Source organism: Oncorhynchus kisutch, linkage group LG18 (genome assembly GCF_002021735.2).
Source record: "Oncorhynchus kisutch isolate 150728-3 linkage group LG18, Okis_V2, whole genome shotgun sequence".
Lineage (NCBI taxonomy): Eukaryota > Metazoa > Chordata > Actinopteri > Salmoniformes > Salmonidae > Oncorhynchus > Oncorhynchus kisutch.
In genome coordinates, this window is record NC_034191.2 from 70910096 (window position 1) to 70927556 (window position 17461).

Here is a 17461-nt window from a genome sequence, read left to right on the forward strand (position 1 = left end):
AGTTAAGAACAAATTCTTATTTACAAAGACCGCCTAGGAACAGTGGGTTAATCGCCTTGTTCAAGGACAGAACGACAGATTTGTACCTTGTCAGCTCGAGAATTGATCTAGAAACCTTTTGGTTATCGGCCCAACGCTCTAACCACTAGGCTACCTGTCACCGCTCAATTAGTTGGGAGGCGGCAGAGATGACCGATATTCCAGATTTCTATTATCACGTCCTCAGAAAGTGGGCCACATGGGTTCCATAGGGCCATATGGCCAGGACAAGGGTTTGGGGTTTAGGTAATGGGCAGGCCTGCGGAAAAAGTAGAGCCAAGGGTTGATGGTTTCCAAAAGGGGTCAAGATAAAGGGGTTGGGTTTGACAACTCACTCCTAAAGGACCTTTTTATTATTAAACTGTAATAGTAGTAGTAGTAGTAGTAGTAGTGGTAGTATAGACCTAGGTCTGACATAGACAAAAAATAATGCAAAGTGCAAGTGCAAATAATGCAAAGTGGCTATTAAATCGATCATTAACTAGTTGTAGGCCACATTCAACCATAAACCAGAATTCATATTTTGTTCAAGTGCACAAAAAGGAAGAGCAGGTAAAAATAAATTAAAGGATCAGATGCAAGAAAATGCCAGTCATTCCCTATTGAGCAAATCTGAGAATATGTCCTTCATGGGATAAAGGGTAAACTTGTATCCCATCCCCTTGTCATGTCAATATGATGCTCAATATCCTCCAACACTCTTAGGGGGAAAAGGTGCTATCTAGAACCTAAAATGGTTCTTCAGATTTCCCCATAGGAGATGGAACCCTTTTTCTGAGAGTGTATACTACAATAGATATGCTATTATAATACACATATCATGAGAGTAACACAAGCTAAGCAAAACCACACTAAAAAACTTTTGGTATAGTCAAATGTAGGCTATTCTGGTTTCGTGCTTAGCAGTGCACTCGCTGTTCTGTGGCCAAAGAGAAGTTTGAATCAGTTTTTTTTTAATCCACCAACAGGCTGCTGAAATACACTGTAGTCAATTCTGATAAAGACATAATCACATGAGTGCATTGAAATTGTGATAATCTCACCTTATCAAGGCAGTTGACTTTCTCCGTCGGATAGACAATTTTCCCACAGCGGGCACACGGAGGGTTCATTTTCAAATATGCGTCTTATTCCCCGCGACAATAAATCAGATGTATTAGTGTGAAAATAGTTATTTGAAATCTGGTAACAGCTTTACTTCACATCCCGAGGTCAAGTCGGTAGAAATAAGTTCGCACAGTCACTATCCTGTCCTGAGTGGATGCCGCATTACAATTGAACAGACGTAAACTGTGTCTGCTAGTGTGACACAGCACCTACCACGATCCAAGCTGCTTGATTCAGCGACAGCGCCAAGCCAGGAACACATGATGTTCCTGCGTTCCTTATGAGAGAGAGAGAGAGAGAGAGAGAGAGAGAGAGAGAGAGAGAGAGAGAGAGAGAGAGAGAGAGAGAGAGAGAGAGAGAGAGAGAGAGAGAGAGAGAGAGAGAGAGAGAGACCAAACTAGGCAGCAAATGAAATTCAACATAAGCCTATTCAATTTAATGTACTGTTGAAAGCTGATTGGTAGGCTAAAATGGTTGTCGTAGATCAACCAATGATAAGCAATTTTGACTTGTTTATGTTGTGTCAATGACCAAGCATCCCATGAACGGTTATCTTTACAATCTTCATTCTATATCATTCTATTCCATATCTTTTACTTTGCAATCTTTTCATTTAAAAAAGACTCATAATTCTCTGTAGAACAATCCTTTTTTTGTTTACATCATCCATGACAATCCTAAATCTGTGGACCAGCAGCACAACAGAAAGATGAGCACAGGCAGAAAATGTCCCATGGTAATTTGTGTGAAGACAAAGAGACTGGCAGCATTACATAACAAATTCAGTGGGAAGAAGATCAAAGGATCCCATACAGAGGCTTTTGTTTGTATGAGTGCAAGTTAGTCACGAAATATACGCACGACCACATACACAACAGATCTAGAAATCCCATTCACAACAAACCACTTGAAAAAGTGGGTGTGCATCCCCATGTGCATTTGTAATTTGCAATAATTTTCCATTTTAAAAACATTTTCAGTACAATACCCATACCAAATTACTCACTCTCTCATTATGGTCGACTGCAAACCATTTCCACCCCACAGGTCTGTCCTGAAGTGACATAACAGCAGCAGTCAATCAATGAAGTGTTATGGGAAATAGAGGTTCTTGAGGAATAGAGAGGCCCATTGATTGTAACAGGCTGACCTGTGTTTCAATCATTTGGGGAGTGCATGCCAGGCACACTGGACCCACTCCAATTTCCCTACCGCTCCAACAGATCCACGGAAGATGCCATTTCCATCACTATTCACACGGCAGTAACACATCTGGGCAAGAGGAACACCCACAGTGGCTTCGGAAAGTATTCAGAACCCTTGACTTTCCCCACAATTTGTTACAGCCTTATTCTGAAATGGATTAAATTGGGTTTTTCTTTGCTCATCAATCTACACACAATACCCCATAGCAAAAAAGCAAAAGGAGGTTTTTAAAAATGAAATCAAATAAAAATACGGAAATATTACATTTACATAAGTATTCAGACCCTTTACTCAGTACTTTGTTGTAGCACCTTTGGCAGCGATTACAGCATCAAGTCCTCTTGGGTATGATGCTACAAGCTTGGTACATGTGTATTTGGGGAGTTTCTCCCATTATTCTCTGCAAATCCTCTCAAGCTCTGTCAGGTTGGATGGGGAGTGTTGCTGCACATCCAACCTTGGTTTCATCAGGCCAGAGAATCTTGTTTCTCATGGTCTGAGAGTCTTTAGGTGCCTTTTGGCAAACTCCAAGCAGGCTGTCATGTGCCTTTTACTGAGGACTGGCTTCCGTCTGATCACTTTACCATAAAGGCCTGATTTGTGGCGTGCTACAGAGATGGTTGTCCTTCTGGAAGTTTCTCCCATCTCCACAGAGGAACTCTAGGGCTCTGTCAGAGTGACCATCGGGTTCTTGGTCACCTCCCTGACCAAAGCACTTCTCCCCCGATTGTTCAGTTCAGCCAGGTGGCCAGCTCTAGGAAGAGTCTTGGTGGTTCCAAACTTTTTCCATTTAAGACTGATGGAGGCCCCTGTGTTCTTGAGGACCTTCAATGCTGCAGAAATGTTTTGGTACCCTTCCCCAGATCTGTGACTCGACACAATCATGTCCAATCAAGTTGGAGTCCACCTGTGCACCTGAGCTCAATTTCGAGTCTCATAGCAAAGCGTCTGAATACTATCAGTACCAGTCAAAGGTTTGGACACACCTACTCATTCCAGGGTTTTTCTTTATTTTACAATTTTCTACATTGTAGAATAATAGTGAAGACATCAAAACTATGAAATAACAGAATCACGAAGTAACCAAAAAAAGTGTGAAACAAATCGAAATATATTTTATATTTGAGATTCTTCTAAGCAGCCACCTTTTGCCTTGATGACAGCTTTGCACACTATTGGCATTCTCTCAACCAGCTTCTTGAGGTAGTCGCCAGGAATGGATTTCAATGCACAGGTGTGCCTTGTTAAAAATGTATTTGTGGAATTTCTTTCCTTCTTAATGCATTTGAGCCAATGAGTTGTGTTGTGACAAGGTAGGGGTGGTATACACACACACAAACTGCAGCAAAAAAAGAAACGTCCTCTCACTGTCAACTGCGTTTATTTTCAGGAAACTTAACATGTGTAAATATTTGTATGAACATAACAAGATTCAACAACTGAGACATAAACTGAACAAGTTCCACAGACATGTGACTAACAGAAATGGAATAATGTGTCCCTGAACAAAGGGGGGGGGGGTCAAAATCAAAAGTAGCAGTCAGTATCTGGAGTGGCCACCAGCTGCATTAAGTACTGCAGTGCATCTCCTCCTCATGGACTGCACCAGATTTGCCAGTTCTTGCTGTGAGATGTTACCCCACTCTTCCACCAAGCACCTGCAAGTTCCTGGACATTTCTGGGGGGAATGGCCCTCACCCTCTGATCCAACAGGTCCCAGACGTGCTCAATGGGATTGAGATCCGGGTTCTTCGCTGGCCATGGCAGAACACTGACATTCCTGTCTTGCAGGAAATCACACACAGAACGAGCAGTATGGCAGGTAGCATTATGCTGGAGGGTCATGTCAGGATGAGCCTGCAGGAAGGGTACCACATGAGGAAGGAGGATGTCTTCCCTATAATGCACAGCGTTGAGATTGCCTGTAATGACAACAAGCTCAGTCAGATTATGCTGTTACACACCACCCCAGACCATGACGTGGACAGTCTGAGCACTGATGGAGGGATTGTGCATTCCTGATGTAACTCGGGCAGTTGTTGTTACCATCCTGTACCTGTCCCGCAGGTGTGACGTTCAGATATACCGATCCTGTGCAGGTGTTGATCAGCTGTTCGTCCTGTCTCCCTGTAGCGCTGTCTCACAGTACGGACATTGCAATTTATTGCCCTGGCCACATCTGCAGTCCTCATGCCTCCTTGCAGCATGTTCACGCAGATGAGCAGGGACCCTGGGCATCTTTCTTTTGGTGTTTTTCAGAGTCAGTAGAAAGGGCTCTTTAGTGTCCTAAGTTTTCATAACTGTGACCTTAATCGCCTACCATCTGTAAGCAGTTAGTGTCTTAATGACCGTTACAAAGGTGAATGTTCTTTAATTGTTTATGGTTCATTGAACAAGCATGGGAAACAGTGTTTAAACCCTTTACAATGAAGAAAAGTGAAGTTATTTGGATTTTTACAAATGATCTTTGAAAGACAGGGTCCTGAAAATGGAACGTTTCTTTTTTTTACTGACTTTTTTTATATATATATCCCTATTTGTTAAAAGACCAATTCCATATTATGATAAGAACAGCTCAAATAAGCAAAGAGAAATGACAGTCCATTATTACTTTAAGACATGAAGGTCAGTCAATCCAGAAAATGTTATGAACTTTGAAAGTTTCTTCAAGTGCAGTCACAAAACCAAAAGGCGTTATGATGAAACTGGCTCTCATGAGGACCGCCACAGGAAAGGAAGACCCAGAGTTACCTCTGATGCAGAGGAGAAGTTCATTAGAGTTACCAGCCTCAGACATCACCAATTCACTGCAACTCAGATTGCAGCCCAAATAAATGCTTCACAGAGTAACTGAACAGTTGATGTTGCGATGTGTCTGAGGAGACCGCGTGAAATCAGGCCTTCATGGTCGAATTGTTACAAAAAAGGACATCAATTAGAAGAAGAGATGAGCTTGGGTCAAGAAACAGGAGCAATGGACATGTCCTTTGGTCTGAGGGGTCCAAATTTGAGACAGCCATGTCTTTCTGAGACGTAGAGTAGGTGAACGGATGATCTCCGCATGTGTGGTTCCCACCGTGAAGCACGGAGGAGGTGGTGTGATGGTGTAAGGGGTGCTTTGCTGGTGACACTGTCAGTGATATATTTAGAATTCAAGGCAGACTTAACAACAGTATGCTGCAGCAATATGCCATCCGATCTGATTTGTGATTAGTGGGACTATCACTTGTTTTCAACAGGACAATGACCCAAAACATACCTCCGGGCTGTGTAAGGACTATTTGACCAAGAAGGAGAGTGATTGAGTCCTGCATGAGATGACCTGGCCTCCACAATCACCCAACCTCAACCCAATTGAGATGGTTTGGGATGACTTGGACCGCAGAGTGAAGGAAAAGCAGCCAACAAGTGCTCAGCATATGTGGGAACTCCTTCAAGACTGTTGGAAAAGCATTCTAGGTGACTACCTCATGAATCTGGTTGAGAGAATACCAAGAGTGTGCAAAGCTGTCGTCAAGGCAAAGGGTGGCTACTTTGAAACATCTCAAATATAAAATATATTTTGATGAGCTTTTTTCCCCCATAGTTTTCATGTCTTCACTATTATTATACAATGTAGAAAATAGTAAAAATAAAGAAAAAACATTGAATAAGTTGGTGCGTCCACACATTTGACTGGTACTGTATATGTATAGAAATAAAATAAAAATATATACATGTATAAAAATTATTCTAATAGCAAAGTTATAGTTTGGCAGTTGAAAACATCATTGGCATTGTTGAATTTTATTTTTTAATGGGTTTGTTAGCTAAACTAGCAAGTCTATTTCTCGGGGCCCTGTGCGTTATTTGGAAAATAATGCAACTCCGTGGAAGGTCAGTTCCACTCCGCTAGCAAGTCGTGGGGCACATCTTCCACGTTGTTCATTATTTTCCATAGAACGAATAGCCCCTCATTGATTATCCCTTAACATAACGCACTAGACAGATAGGTAGGTGTTGTTTAAGCTTGTCTAAAGTGTCCTTATCCTTCAATCTCCCTCCTCTATTGCCATATACATTGACTTGTTTAACCAATTTTTCACTAGAAATCACACAAGATATCTACAAGGAGAATATATTTTTTTTATAGCCTATATCTGGAGAAAAGTTATTGTCAAATGAAAACAACGTACTGTGTGTACAAAGGCAGGGCATGAAGCTAGCTACATCTTGAGTGGAATTATTAAACTATGTATCCTACAGCAAAACAGCAATAGAGTAGCAACGTACATAGAAGTTTATAACCATATTAAATAAAAGAGTAAACTATAAAGAATATACTAACTTTGTTCCAGGTCTAAATTCCACGTTCACATGTTATCGGAAGCTCGTAGTTCACTGGGATGTCCCAACTCCGACCCTAAACCTAACCTTAATCATAACCCGTACTTAACCATTTTCAATTTCTACTTCAATGGGGTAGGGATGTCCCAAGAATCCCAGATAGCAAGGACTGTTCCCAGCGGATAATTTCACTTGAACGACCCTCCAAGTGAGAACCTCTGAGAAAATGTTGTTACCCTACTCAAGTTGCAGAGTTGTGACGTTTCACCACTGACCTTCACCACTGACCTTTACCCTTTAAACCAAAAGATGACAACAAATCATTTTTTGACAATTGCAACCTTATCAATGTGGAGAATGTTGCTAGTTTAAGCAAGCTAGCTAACTTTAGTATTAGCTATCTTGCTACAATCTTATTTTTCGGACTTCAATGGAAGGTGAACACATTCATGTCGGACTTCCCACTTCCCCATTTCCCACGAGCAGATGAAGTCACCCTTATCTTTAAGCATGAAATTCATTAGCTTCCACTGAGAAAATAAATCACAGTGATTAGTTAGGACTTGCATGAAAGTGGTGTCGATTTATAAGATTTGAACACCTTTTCATATAATCTTAATAAGCCTACACCACAACTTCTCAGATGAAGGAAATGTGTAGTCTAGGTTTACCCATCCCTCCTTCTGAAGAGGTACCCTCCTGCAAGCTTTCTCCCTAACCCTTAGCTAGGACACATGATTCTACTGCTCATTAGAACCTTGATTAACATTAACGAGGTGTGTAATGATGGGGTTGAAGCAAAAGCTTACCTACCCAGTAGCTCTCCAGCAAGATCCAGAAGAAAAACAAACTCCATCGCTGGGATGAAGCATTGCAGGGACACGTCTTCGTGCTGCAGAATCAAATTAATTATCCTTTTGTGGACAGTGTCTGGTGGGGATAATAAAATGTTCATCAGTGATCTGCAATCATGGAATTTACATTGGATCTTTCTTATGACACTAGTCCAACCATACAATGTCACACAACTCCAATTTATGTCCACGTCACAGCTCATAATATAGTGATGCATCCAATAAAGCATCACAGAAGATGAGGTCACCGGTACAGTAAAAGCTCGCTGTTTGTCATCAGATTGTATAATCCAGTCTTCCCCAACCCTGCTCCTACAGAAATACGTGACATGCAGGCCTTTTTGCGGAAAATCTGTTATTTTAGGGCTGGGAAAAAAAGACTTCAACACCTTGTGGGTCTCTGGGACCAGAGCTGATTGATTGGTCAACATGGTTAATAGTAGTGGTTTCTAATAGTAGTGGAGAAACCAGACAGTTCGACAGAGAGAGCTGTACAAGATTAATCCTGTGAGGTCCTAAAGTGATATAAGAGCAGAAGTCAATCCATGAAGTGTTATGGTAAATAGAGGTTATTGAGGAATAGAGAGGCCTACTGATTCTAACAGGCAGCAGGATCCAAGCCATGGAAGAGGATGCAGCATGGCAAGGGCCTACTAAGATGTTATATTATAACCTATTGAAAATCAAGGGAAAGCAAAGTCTATTCCTATATTATTTTCAGCCACCTGTTCCTAAAATGTTAATTTGTCATTTGACTCATCACTCATGACACAGCACTGTAGCCCATGATAGTGATAATGCCAGAGACGCTAGAAACCAGTGTTCTCAAAAATAACACGGTAACGGTGCGCTCCCGAGTGGCTGATAATGGTAAAATAATTGAGTCTGATACATCGTATACGTCAGTCGGTTACATTATCTGTTTCGTTCAACAACTCAAATACGGCACCTTCTTATTTATATATCTCGGAAAATTGCATTAAAAAAGTTGGGAATTCATTGTGATAGTTCACGAAGTCTGTTCTGTTATTACATTCAACGTGTGCCTTATGATGTCTCGGCTGTCTATGGTAGGGGCTTATTTCTAATGCACTGCCAAGTTCTCCAAATAATAGATCACAAATATTTCAAAACAATATTGTATCAATTTCAGCTAGCAATAATTGTACTAAATGCAATGGTGGAACAAATATGTAGTTTCCATACTTGTTTTTACAATTTCACCCACCATGACGAAAAACGAACTATATGCGTCCCATGTCCATTTATAAATATGCATGGCAAAGCATTGGACTCTCAACTGGTCAGATTGCAGTGGGTTCATACGATTGATAATTGTCAGTCAGGAGTGCTTGATATGGACCCCAATCCGCTCTCTACAGAATTTGATTTGGTCTTTTGGAAAATAGAAGTAACCGGTTTCACGTAACTTGCATAGACGGATATTTATATTATCACACACCTTGTAATACTTAATAGTTGTAACCTCAGAAAACAATATATACTCAAATATTTGCCTGCATTAAATCTCCCAAAAACGAACTAAACCCAGAACCATATGTATAGGTCAAGCCGTCAATTTATCCCCACTAACAACGAAACAGAATTTGTATTTCGCTGATTTACTTTACTAGCCAATGTAAACGCTTGTATTTTTTCAGCTCATGAATATTCAACTTTATTCCCAGCATGCAACGCGGCTGTATGGTTGTGTTTGCAAACGCATTCCTAACATGCAGTTAACCATAAATTACGTAAGAGCGTAAAAATAAAATGTGAAAATATCCAATTCTACACACAATGTGCGAAATGTACAGTCCCTAACCATTATCCAAAACGTGAACGCTGCAGAACGGTATAAATAGCATTAGATGACACCTGCTTCCTGGCTGGTCCGAACGCAGTGGGTATTACACTTGATTGGTTCAGTCAGTTACAGAAATCCTTGTTTCTTCTCTGCCCCCTCCCACTGTAGACCTTGACTAGCCTTTTGCTTGGGCAATAATGATTGCTACATTACCACTATAAAAACACATTAAATAGCGTATGAAAAGCATATTTACTCATACTAGGAGCATTATCCAATATTTTGCCTTCTTTGTCTCTTCTTCTATATCTAAGGTCCTTTGGTCTGTCCAGCACCAACTGTGCACACTAATAAAAAAGGATGTCTTTGCTATTACAAGATAACATGCATTTGACGGACAGGTAGCTCATCTTTTACAACGTACTGTGTGTACAGTGCCTTGCAAATGTATTCATAACACTTGGTTTGTTACATTTTATTGTTACAAAATGGGATTAAACTTTATTTAATTGTCAACAATCTTCATAAAATACTCTTGAATGTTAAAGTGGAATACTTTTTTTATTTTTTAAAGATGAATAGAATTAAATAACTAACATATAGTCGTTGAATAAGTAATCATGTCCCTGAGTCAATACATTTCAGAAACATCTTTGGCAGCAATTACAGCTGTGAGCCTTCTTAGGTAAATCTCTAAGGGTGGGTTGCACCAACATGGATTAACTCTTAAACTAGGTTAAATCAAGGTTAATCTATTAATCATGTTGCACCAAATGTTAAACTTCGTTTTAAATGAATCATAGTTAAATTAAATCCTTCCTCTAATATAAGTTGTTTTCACTTTAAACCTAGATAGATTTTACACCTAATGCTCAATAAAAAAAAAATAATATACATTTAGATTGGAGATGAATTCTAAACTGCCACTTGATATGGTTTAACTGCTAAAATGGCAGCATATCTACTGCAGAGAGACCAAAACGATAGAGTTCCTCAGAGAATATTTAGAAACAGGTTAAATCCTGTTGAATTTTATGATAATGATGAGTTTTCAAGGAGATACTGCTTCTCCAAGGACTCTGTAATGCAACTGGAAAGAAAGGTTGGATCAACCATTAAGCATGGGAGTGATAGGAACGCAGCTGTACCCCAACTACTTCAGCTCTTGGTGGCCCTACGGTTCTATGCAACTGGATGTTTCCAGATGGTGGATGGGGACCTTTTTGGATTCCACAAGTCAACCGTCTGGAGGATTGTAATCAGAGTGTCCAGTGCTATTGCCAGTCTGAAGAATCAGTACATAAGGTTCAATCCTACAGAGAAAACAGCAGCTGGATTTTACAAGACAGCTAGATTCCCAGGTGTACTAGGGGCAATAGACTGTACACACATTCCTATTCCCAACCCTGGTGGCGAGAATGGAGAACTATTCCGTGACAATGGATATGCCTGTCGTGTGGTACCTTAGCCTTCCCTTTTTAAACCGCCAGACATCTGAAGAGAGAGAATACAACACATCTCATATCCTGGCAAGATGTCTCAGAGTTTTTGGAGTGTGGAATTTTTTTTCTTTATTACAGTGCCTACAGGACGGGCTCCGCACGAAGATGGACACTACACTGACAATCATTATGGCAGTAGCAGTTCTGTATAACTTTGGCAGGAGACTGAGGAGGACATACCTGAGGAATTTAAATTCATAAAAATTAAGTGGTACAACAAATCTCTGCTTAATTATAAACCTAGATTTACAAAACCTACATTAGCTCTAATCATAGATTAATTTAAACCATGTGGGTGCAACCCACCCTAAAAGCTTTATACAACTGTGTTGTACAACATTAGTTCATTACAGAAATATAAACAAAGCATGTAAAGTGTTGGTCCCATGTTTCATGAGCTAAAGAAAAAAAGTCTATGGTTTGGCTGGTTGGAGTCTTTAACGATTTTCCTACCACACCACCTCATATAGATGTCCTGGATGGCAGGGAGCTCAGCCCCAGTGATGTACTGAGCTGTCCGCACCACCCTCCGTAGCACCATGTGATCGAGGGCCATACCAGGCACTGATGTAGCCAGTCAAAATGCTCTCAATGGTACAGTTGTAGAACTTTGAGGATTTTTTATTTCACCAGGTAGGCCAGATGAGAACAAGTTCTCATTCAGTTGTAAAAGGAATTCCTCTAGGATTTTGCCTGTGCTTATCTCCATCCCGTTTCTTTTTATCCTGAAAAAACTTCCCAGTATTTGCCGATGTCAAGCATACCCATACCATGATGCAACCATGATAAAGCCCCGCCTTATCTCAGCTCACTGGTCACCATAGCAGCACCCACCCGTAGCACGCGCTCCAGCAGGTATATTTCACTGGTCACCCCCAAACCCAATTCCTCCTTTGGTCACCTTTCCTTCCAGTTCTCTGCTGCCAATGACTGGAATGAATTGCAAAAATCACTGAAGCTGGAGACTCATATCTCATTCACTAACTTTAAGCACCAGCTGTCAGAGCAGCTCACAAATCACTACATCTCTACATAATCCATCCACCTACCTCATCCCTATACAGTTATTTATTTTTGCTCCTTTGCACCCTAGTATCTCTACCTGCACATTAATCATCCATCAATTGAACTCTGTAACTGTTTTAAAAATCACCAATGGCCTCATGGTAACATCTCTGAGCAGTTTCATTCCTGTCCTGCAGCTCAGTTCAGAAGGACGTCTGTAACTTTGATGTGTCTGGGTAGGGCTGTTGCGGTCATGAAATTTTGTTAGCAGGTTATTGACATGCAAAAGCCTGCCGGCTCACAATAATTGAACATTAATTAACATAAACACGTTAAGCATCTCCAGGCTCCAGGTATACAAGCCACATAGAAACCTCTGATGCGCTCCTTTGGAACATCTACATTTACAAAAGTCTAATAAATCAATTGAATATACAACATCACAATAAATCCATTATTTATTTTAGGCAGGTCTAAAGAAACATGATATGAAGAATATGTATTTCAGAAGAACAGAATATGAGTTGGCCTACTGTATGTTATCTGGCTATGCGCCATGCCATAAGTTTGTTCATTTAGCGGACAATATATTGTATCCTTATGAGTGTCACATCTGTTCCTGCAACGCCCTCTACTGCTCATCCAGTGTCTCCTTGAACTGCCGCTACTCCCCAAGTACGCTCTCCCTCTCTCTCTCTGTGTGTGTGTGTGATTGTGTGGGTGGAGACAGGTGTACTGGAGTCAGAGCAGATCCCCACCAGCTGCAACCTGTTCCATAATCAAGACCTCTACAAATACTCAGCCCTGCCACTTCCACACTGCCAGATTGTAATCACTGCTCAGTCAGTCTATGTGTTACAATTAGATCCTGTTATCCTAGCCTGATGCTGTTTTCCTCTCCGACTCAGGTTCCGGCAGCTCTAGTAGGGCTGAAATTTTATGAACTGACTTGTTGGAAAGGTGGCATCCTATGACAGTGCCATGTTGAAAGTCACCGAGCTCTTCAGTAAGGCCATTATACTGCCAATGTTTGTTTATGGAGATTGCCTGGCTGTGTGCTTGATTTTATATACCTGTCAGCAACGGGTGTGGCTGAAATAGCCGAATCCACTCATTTTAAGGGGTGTCCAAATACGTTTGTATATATAGTGTATATGGCCTGCATGATGTGACTATAGGCTATTGATGATTTGATAAAGTCACAAAAAAAGCTCTTAGTTTTAAATGTTGATATTCGGTAGAATCAATAGAAAAACAAAGGTGTATTCTGAATCAGCTGAGGATGGAGAACAATCCACACTTTTAAAAACAAATTAAAGAAAAAAAATTGAAATTCACACAAAAAAATGTGAATATTTTCCATCCTCCTCTGATTCAGAATATACACACTTGTTGTACAACCGACTAGGTATTCCCCTTTCCCTGTTTTGCTATGGAAGAGAGAAATCTGAATATCCAATATAAAACTAACTTTACCCCGGTGCCGAACCGAACCATATTTTGGGGGTGGATTATCCGTTTAACTATCTAGTTAGCTACACACAAAAAAACACATACAAGAGCAACATTACAAATTACTTACGTGTGAAATGATTAAGGCAACCAACATCATTTATTTTTGCTCGGAACCTCATCTTCAATGTTATTCTAACTGTCATAAATATTTAGTTGCGACGTTCAATTTGGCCCGCCAAACCGATGGTTCGTCTTCGTTATACGTCCCCTGAGAAACAAGTGTTTTGCCTTTTTAGTTCTGCTTTCATTTGGCAGCACTGACATTCTCAGTAAATCCTCAAGATAGCGCCATGATATATCCATGAGTCAAATAAAGCATCTGCATGAAAAGGAATAGATAAAATGTATACAATTTGATACCGTTCAGAGTACTTTTTTGGATATTCCAAATATGGATTTTATTTTGCACGCAATTCTTTGAATTGCAGCATTTGACAGGTTAAAATGTTTGGATAATAATGTAGAGAATGGCATAGATTGAATACAATTTTGCTAGGCCTAAAATCACAAACAGCATCATCAATTTATATTTGTATCAATCCTACTTGTGGCTTGCCCACTTTTCCTCTGTCATGTTTTAGGTAGGTGGTAACACTTTATAATAACTTTCATGAAAAATCTAGGCATATTTATAGCCTAGAGTAGGCTTACATAATAGGCCTATTAATAAACAAGTATTTCATTCTTTGTTACAATTTATGGATATGTATAGGAATATTAAACTATTAAAAAATATTGCATAAGAATGAATAGTCCAACATAAAATGTAATAATCTATAACACATAACATTTTACAATGGCTTATTCTTGAAAGCTATTTAAAAAATGTAACAAATAGTTCTAGGTTATTTAGATTGTTTAATGCAAAATCTGTAAAGTATACAGCTAAACAAATAGTCTAGTAAATAGATTTTCCTTTTTTATATATTTATTTCCACGCTATGAGGTTGAAATAATACTGAGACATTTTGAAAATTATGATAATGACCTTTTAGTACAAGAGCTGTTTGAAAAGACCACCTGAAATTTCAGCCTGTTTGGGTGGGATGCAGTATTGGCCTGCTTGGTGATATCACCTGGTAGTAAATTAGTTAAGAGAACAATAAGAAAGAGAGTTCCAAACCTCTCTGCCAATAACAGCAAGTTTTCGGTCTTCCCCTCCCTACTCCCTGACTAGCACACTTCTTGCTTGAGAAATTGCTCTTTGCTAAGATGCTACTTTTGGTTCTTTTTGACAATTTGAATAGAAAACAATCACAGTAAGGTACTTAATTGTTACCCAGATATTATTTGATATTTTGATAAAAACGACTGCATTGGACCTTTAATATGCACGTGTCATTCAATAAAATTGTTATCATTCATATTAAATTGTCAATTTCATAATGGTTTCCTGCATATGGAAGGAGATAGATCGTCCCCTTCGTCTCCGTTCCTATCTCCCCTCCTTTCTCCCCCCTCTGATAGGATGCTAGAGCGCAGAAGTCATTTTAGCAACGAGATGTGCAGGCAAGCTTGCACAAGGACAGTGAGGCAAGAACACCGAGGACGCGCATCCAATGTGGAGGTTCAGTGCCTGATTTGAGGACGTATTGCGGAGTTCTAAATTTGACTCATGAACTATGAAAGAAGTTGCGCGCGCGCGTGCTTTCAGTAAGTTTGGATAATAATGGTTTGCTACAGACATTTATCACCCAGTTGAGATTTCATTGAAAGAATCCGAATCGTGTGGGGGATTGTTATTCTCAAACGTGATGGATACAAATGCGCTGGCTGTGTTTAAACTTTTAGTGGTTGGAATTTTGGGTGAGTATTTTAGTGTTTTATTGTATAGGCTATTAGTAGTCGATTGGATAGTGTTCTAGATTATTCAAATATATTATTTATTAATGATTTTTTTGTGTTGCCACTGTCTGAAATTGAATCTTATAATCGAACAAATGCATAACAACATATTAATAACACTCTCAATAATTCTCAGATCCTTTTGCTTCAAAACTGCGTTCAGTGTTCATTCCATAGCCAATAAGATATTTAAGTTGCATGGCCTATCATCTTTAAAAAGGCTAATAAAAAATATGAAATCAAATCCATCTTGATCAATGACTTTCACAATTCGATATGATTTCATAATATATTTGATAACATATAGTCAATCGCCAAATTAACACCACTGTCTCTTGACCCTGGTGGCTATGTAAAAGACTGTATGCTAAAATACCATAAGAATTCATAAAACAATGTAAGAATCTCCATACCAGTATGCTTTTCAGGTAAATTCATGAAAACATGGGTCTTTAAGGGATGATGATGTTGGATGTCCATTGAAATTAAATGTATTTGCATTTTTATGTTTTATTTAACCTTTAACTAGGCAAGTCAGTTAAAAACAAATTCGTATTTACAATGACGGCCTACCTGTCATTGTAAGGGGGTATTCAGCGTTATGATTGTCTATAATGATGTGCAATCATTAACATTTTTTATGATCTTATCCCAAGTTCATGTTTATTTTTGGTAACATATCGTCTACATGGACTTGGACCCTATAGAAAGTGCAATGAAAAATCAGACTTTATTGTCCCGGACCCAAGATGATTTCTCTTTAGGGAGGATTTTTTCTGGTTCTCTCATCAGGAAGAGACAGGAACCCATCTCAGAATACCCAAGAGATTAAGAGAGAGCTGAGGCCCAAAGATTATGGATCAGGGATATACTAAAGTCCCCAAAACTGTCCAGAACTCTCCTGGATAACTGCCATGTAGGCTATGTGCACAGCGAAATAGCCAGTGGCCAGTGGAAAATGCAAAGTTCTGAGATTTACAACCCAAATGGAACATCTTACATGCACACATAATATCCTCAACAACTGTCTGGAGCACAGGGGGGGATGATTTATTTGTTGTAAAATGTATTTTAGGAAGATTATGTAATTAGATCAGAGCTGAAGCACAAGCAGCACTGCTCCACTGAGTAAGGTCGGTCTACTTGAATTAGAAGATAATAATGGTGATAAAGGGGCATCGGAATTCCATAACCAAGGAAAATGCCTTGGGCTCATCAGCCACAGCTGCTTCCAGTATAGTGCTCATAAACATCTCTGTAATACAATTCTACTGCTATACGTCTACATTTGGTTGGTACTAGCAGCCAGACCAGTGGTAATAAAGACTTGCTAGTAGTTATATGTTTCAGAAGTCTTGTAAGTTTCCTTATGTGGATTCACTAAAAGGCCTCTTCTTTTAGCTGCCCTCTCAACAGCTGTGAAAACCCTGTACAAAGCTGTATTAATCTTTCAATGACCTCGTAACATTTTCATACACTCCATGGGCTCATGAACTTGGCCCCTGGAAAGTTATGAAGTCCCCAGCTGGAGCTGTATATAGACTCATGCCTGTACTGAGGCAAAGTACCACATTGTCAACGTACTCTACCTACATTTCAGTTCTGCAGGTTGTCCAGGTTTTCAAAATGGCTCCTGTATTTGCATTTGCAGTGTCTTCCATCTTGAGTAGGCACTCAATCAATATCAAGCTCTGTTAGTGGGTCACTGCCTCAGATAATGTAATAGTGCTGTGATCGTGCACTGTTAATGGGTCACCGCCTCCTATAATGTAATAGTGCTGATGAGTGAAACCCCCAGTTGGAACTCAGGCCTCTGGCTTGGCTTCCCACTGTTACAACAAGAGGGCAGAGTAGGAATCCAGGCCTCTGGCTTGGCTTCCCACTGTCACTGCAAGAGGGCAGAGAGTTTGAGAGTTTGAACAGTGTTGTAGATCAGCCAAGGATAGTGTAGAAAGCAGAGTGCTGTGTGTGTGTGTGTGTTTTTGCCTACCTGCCTTTCTGCGTGTGTGTGTGTGTTTTTGCCTACCTGCCTGCCTGCGTGTGTGTGTGTGCGCAACAGCTCCGCCGTGGCTTTCCTCTCGCACTTCTGAAAATAGCAAGGAACACATACTGTTCTCATATCTCTCAATAAGCAGACACGTTTAGCATTATTGTTGTCTGCTTACTGATACAGTAGTCTGAATATGTAGGCCAAGAATAAATCCAGGTTTTGCTTAAATTGAGTGTGTCTGTGTAATGTGGTAGTGGGGTATGCT

General features: G+C 39.9%; 2 protein-coding genes across 2 annotated transcripts in view; one reads left to right on the forward strand and one right to left on the reverse strand.

Annotated features, from left to right (window-relative positions):
• The window catches only part of LOC109909860 (LIM zinc-binding domain-containing Nebulette-like), an 85250-nt gene extending 83808 nt beyond the window's left edge, over positions 1-1442 (reverse strand). Inside the window, exon 1 of the mRNA XM_020508924.2 lies at positions 1083-1442. Coding sequence (XP_020364513.1) covers positions 1083-1151 — 69 coding nt within the window. The 5' untranslated portion in view covers positions 1152-1442. The remainder of the gene's footprint in view (positions 1-1082) is intronic.
• Positions 1443-14834: 13392 nt separating this feature from the next.
• Positions 14835-17461, forward strand: part of LOC109909865 (receptor activity-modifying protein 3-like) — a 39276-nt gene continuing 36649 nt past the window's right edge. Inside the window, exon 1 of the mRNA XM_020508933.2 lies at positions 14835-15167. Within this exon, the coding sequence (XP_020364522.1) occupies positions 15116-15167 (52 nt within the window). The 5' untranslated portion in view covers positions 14835-15115. The remainder of the gene's footprint in view (positions 15168-17461) is intronic.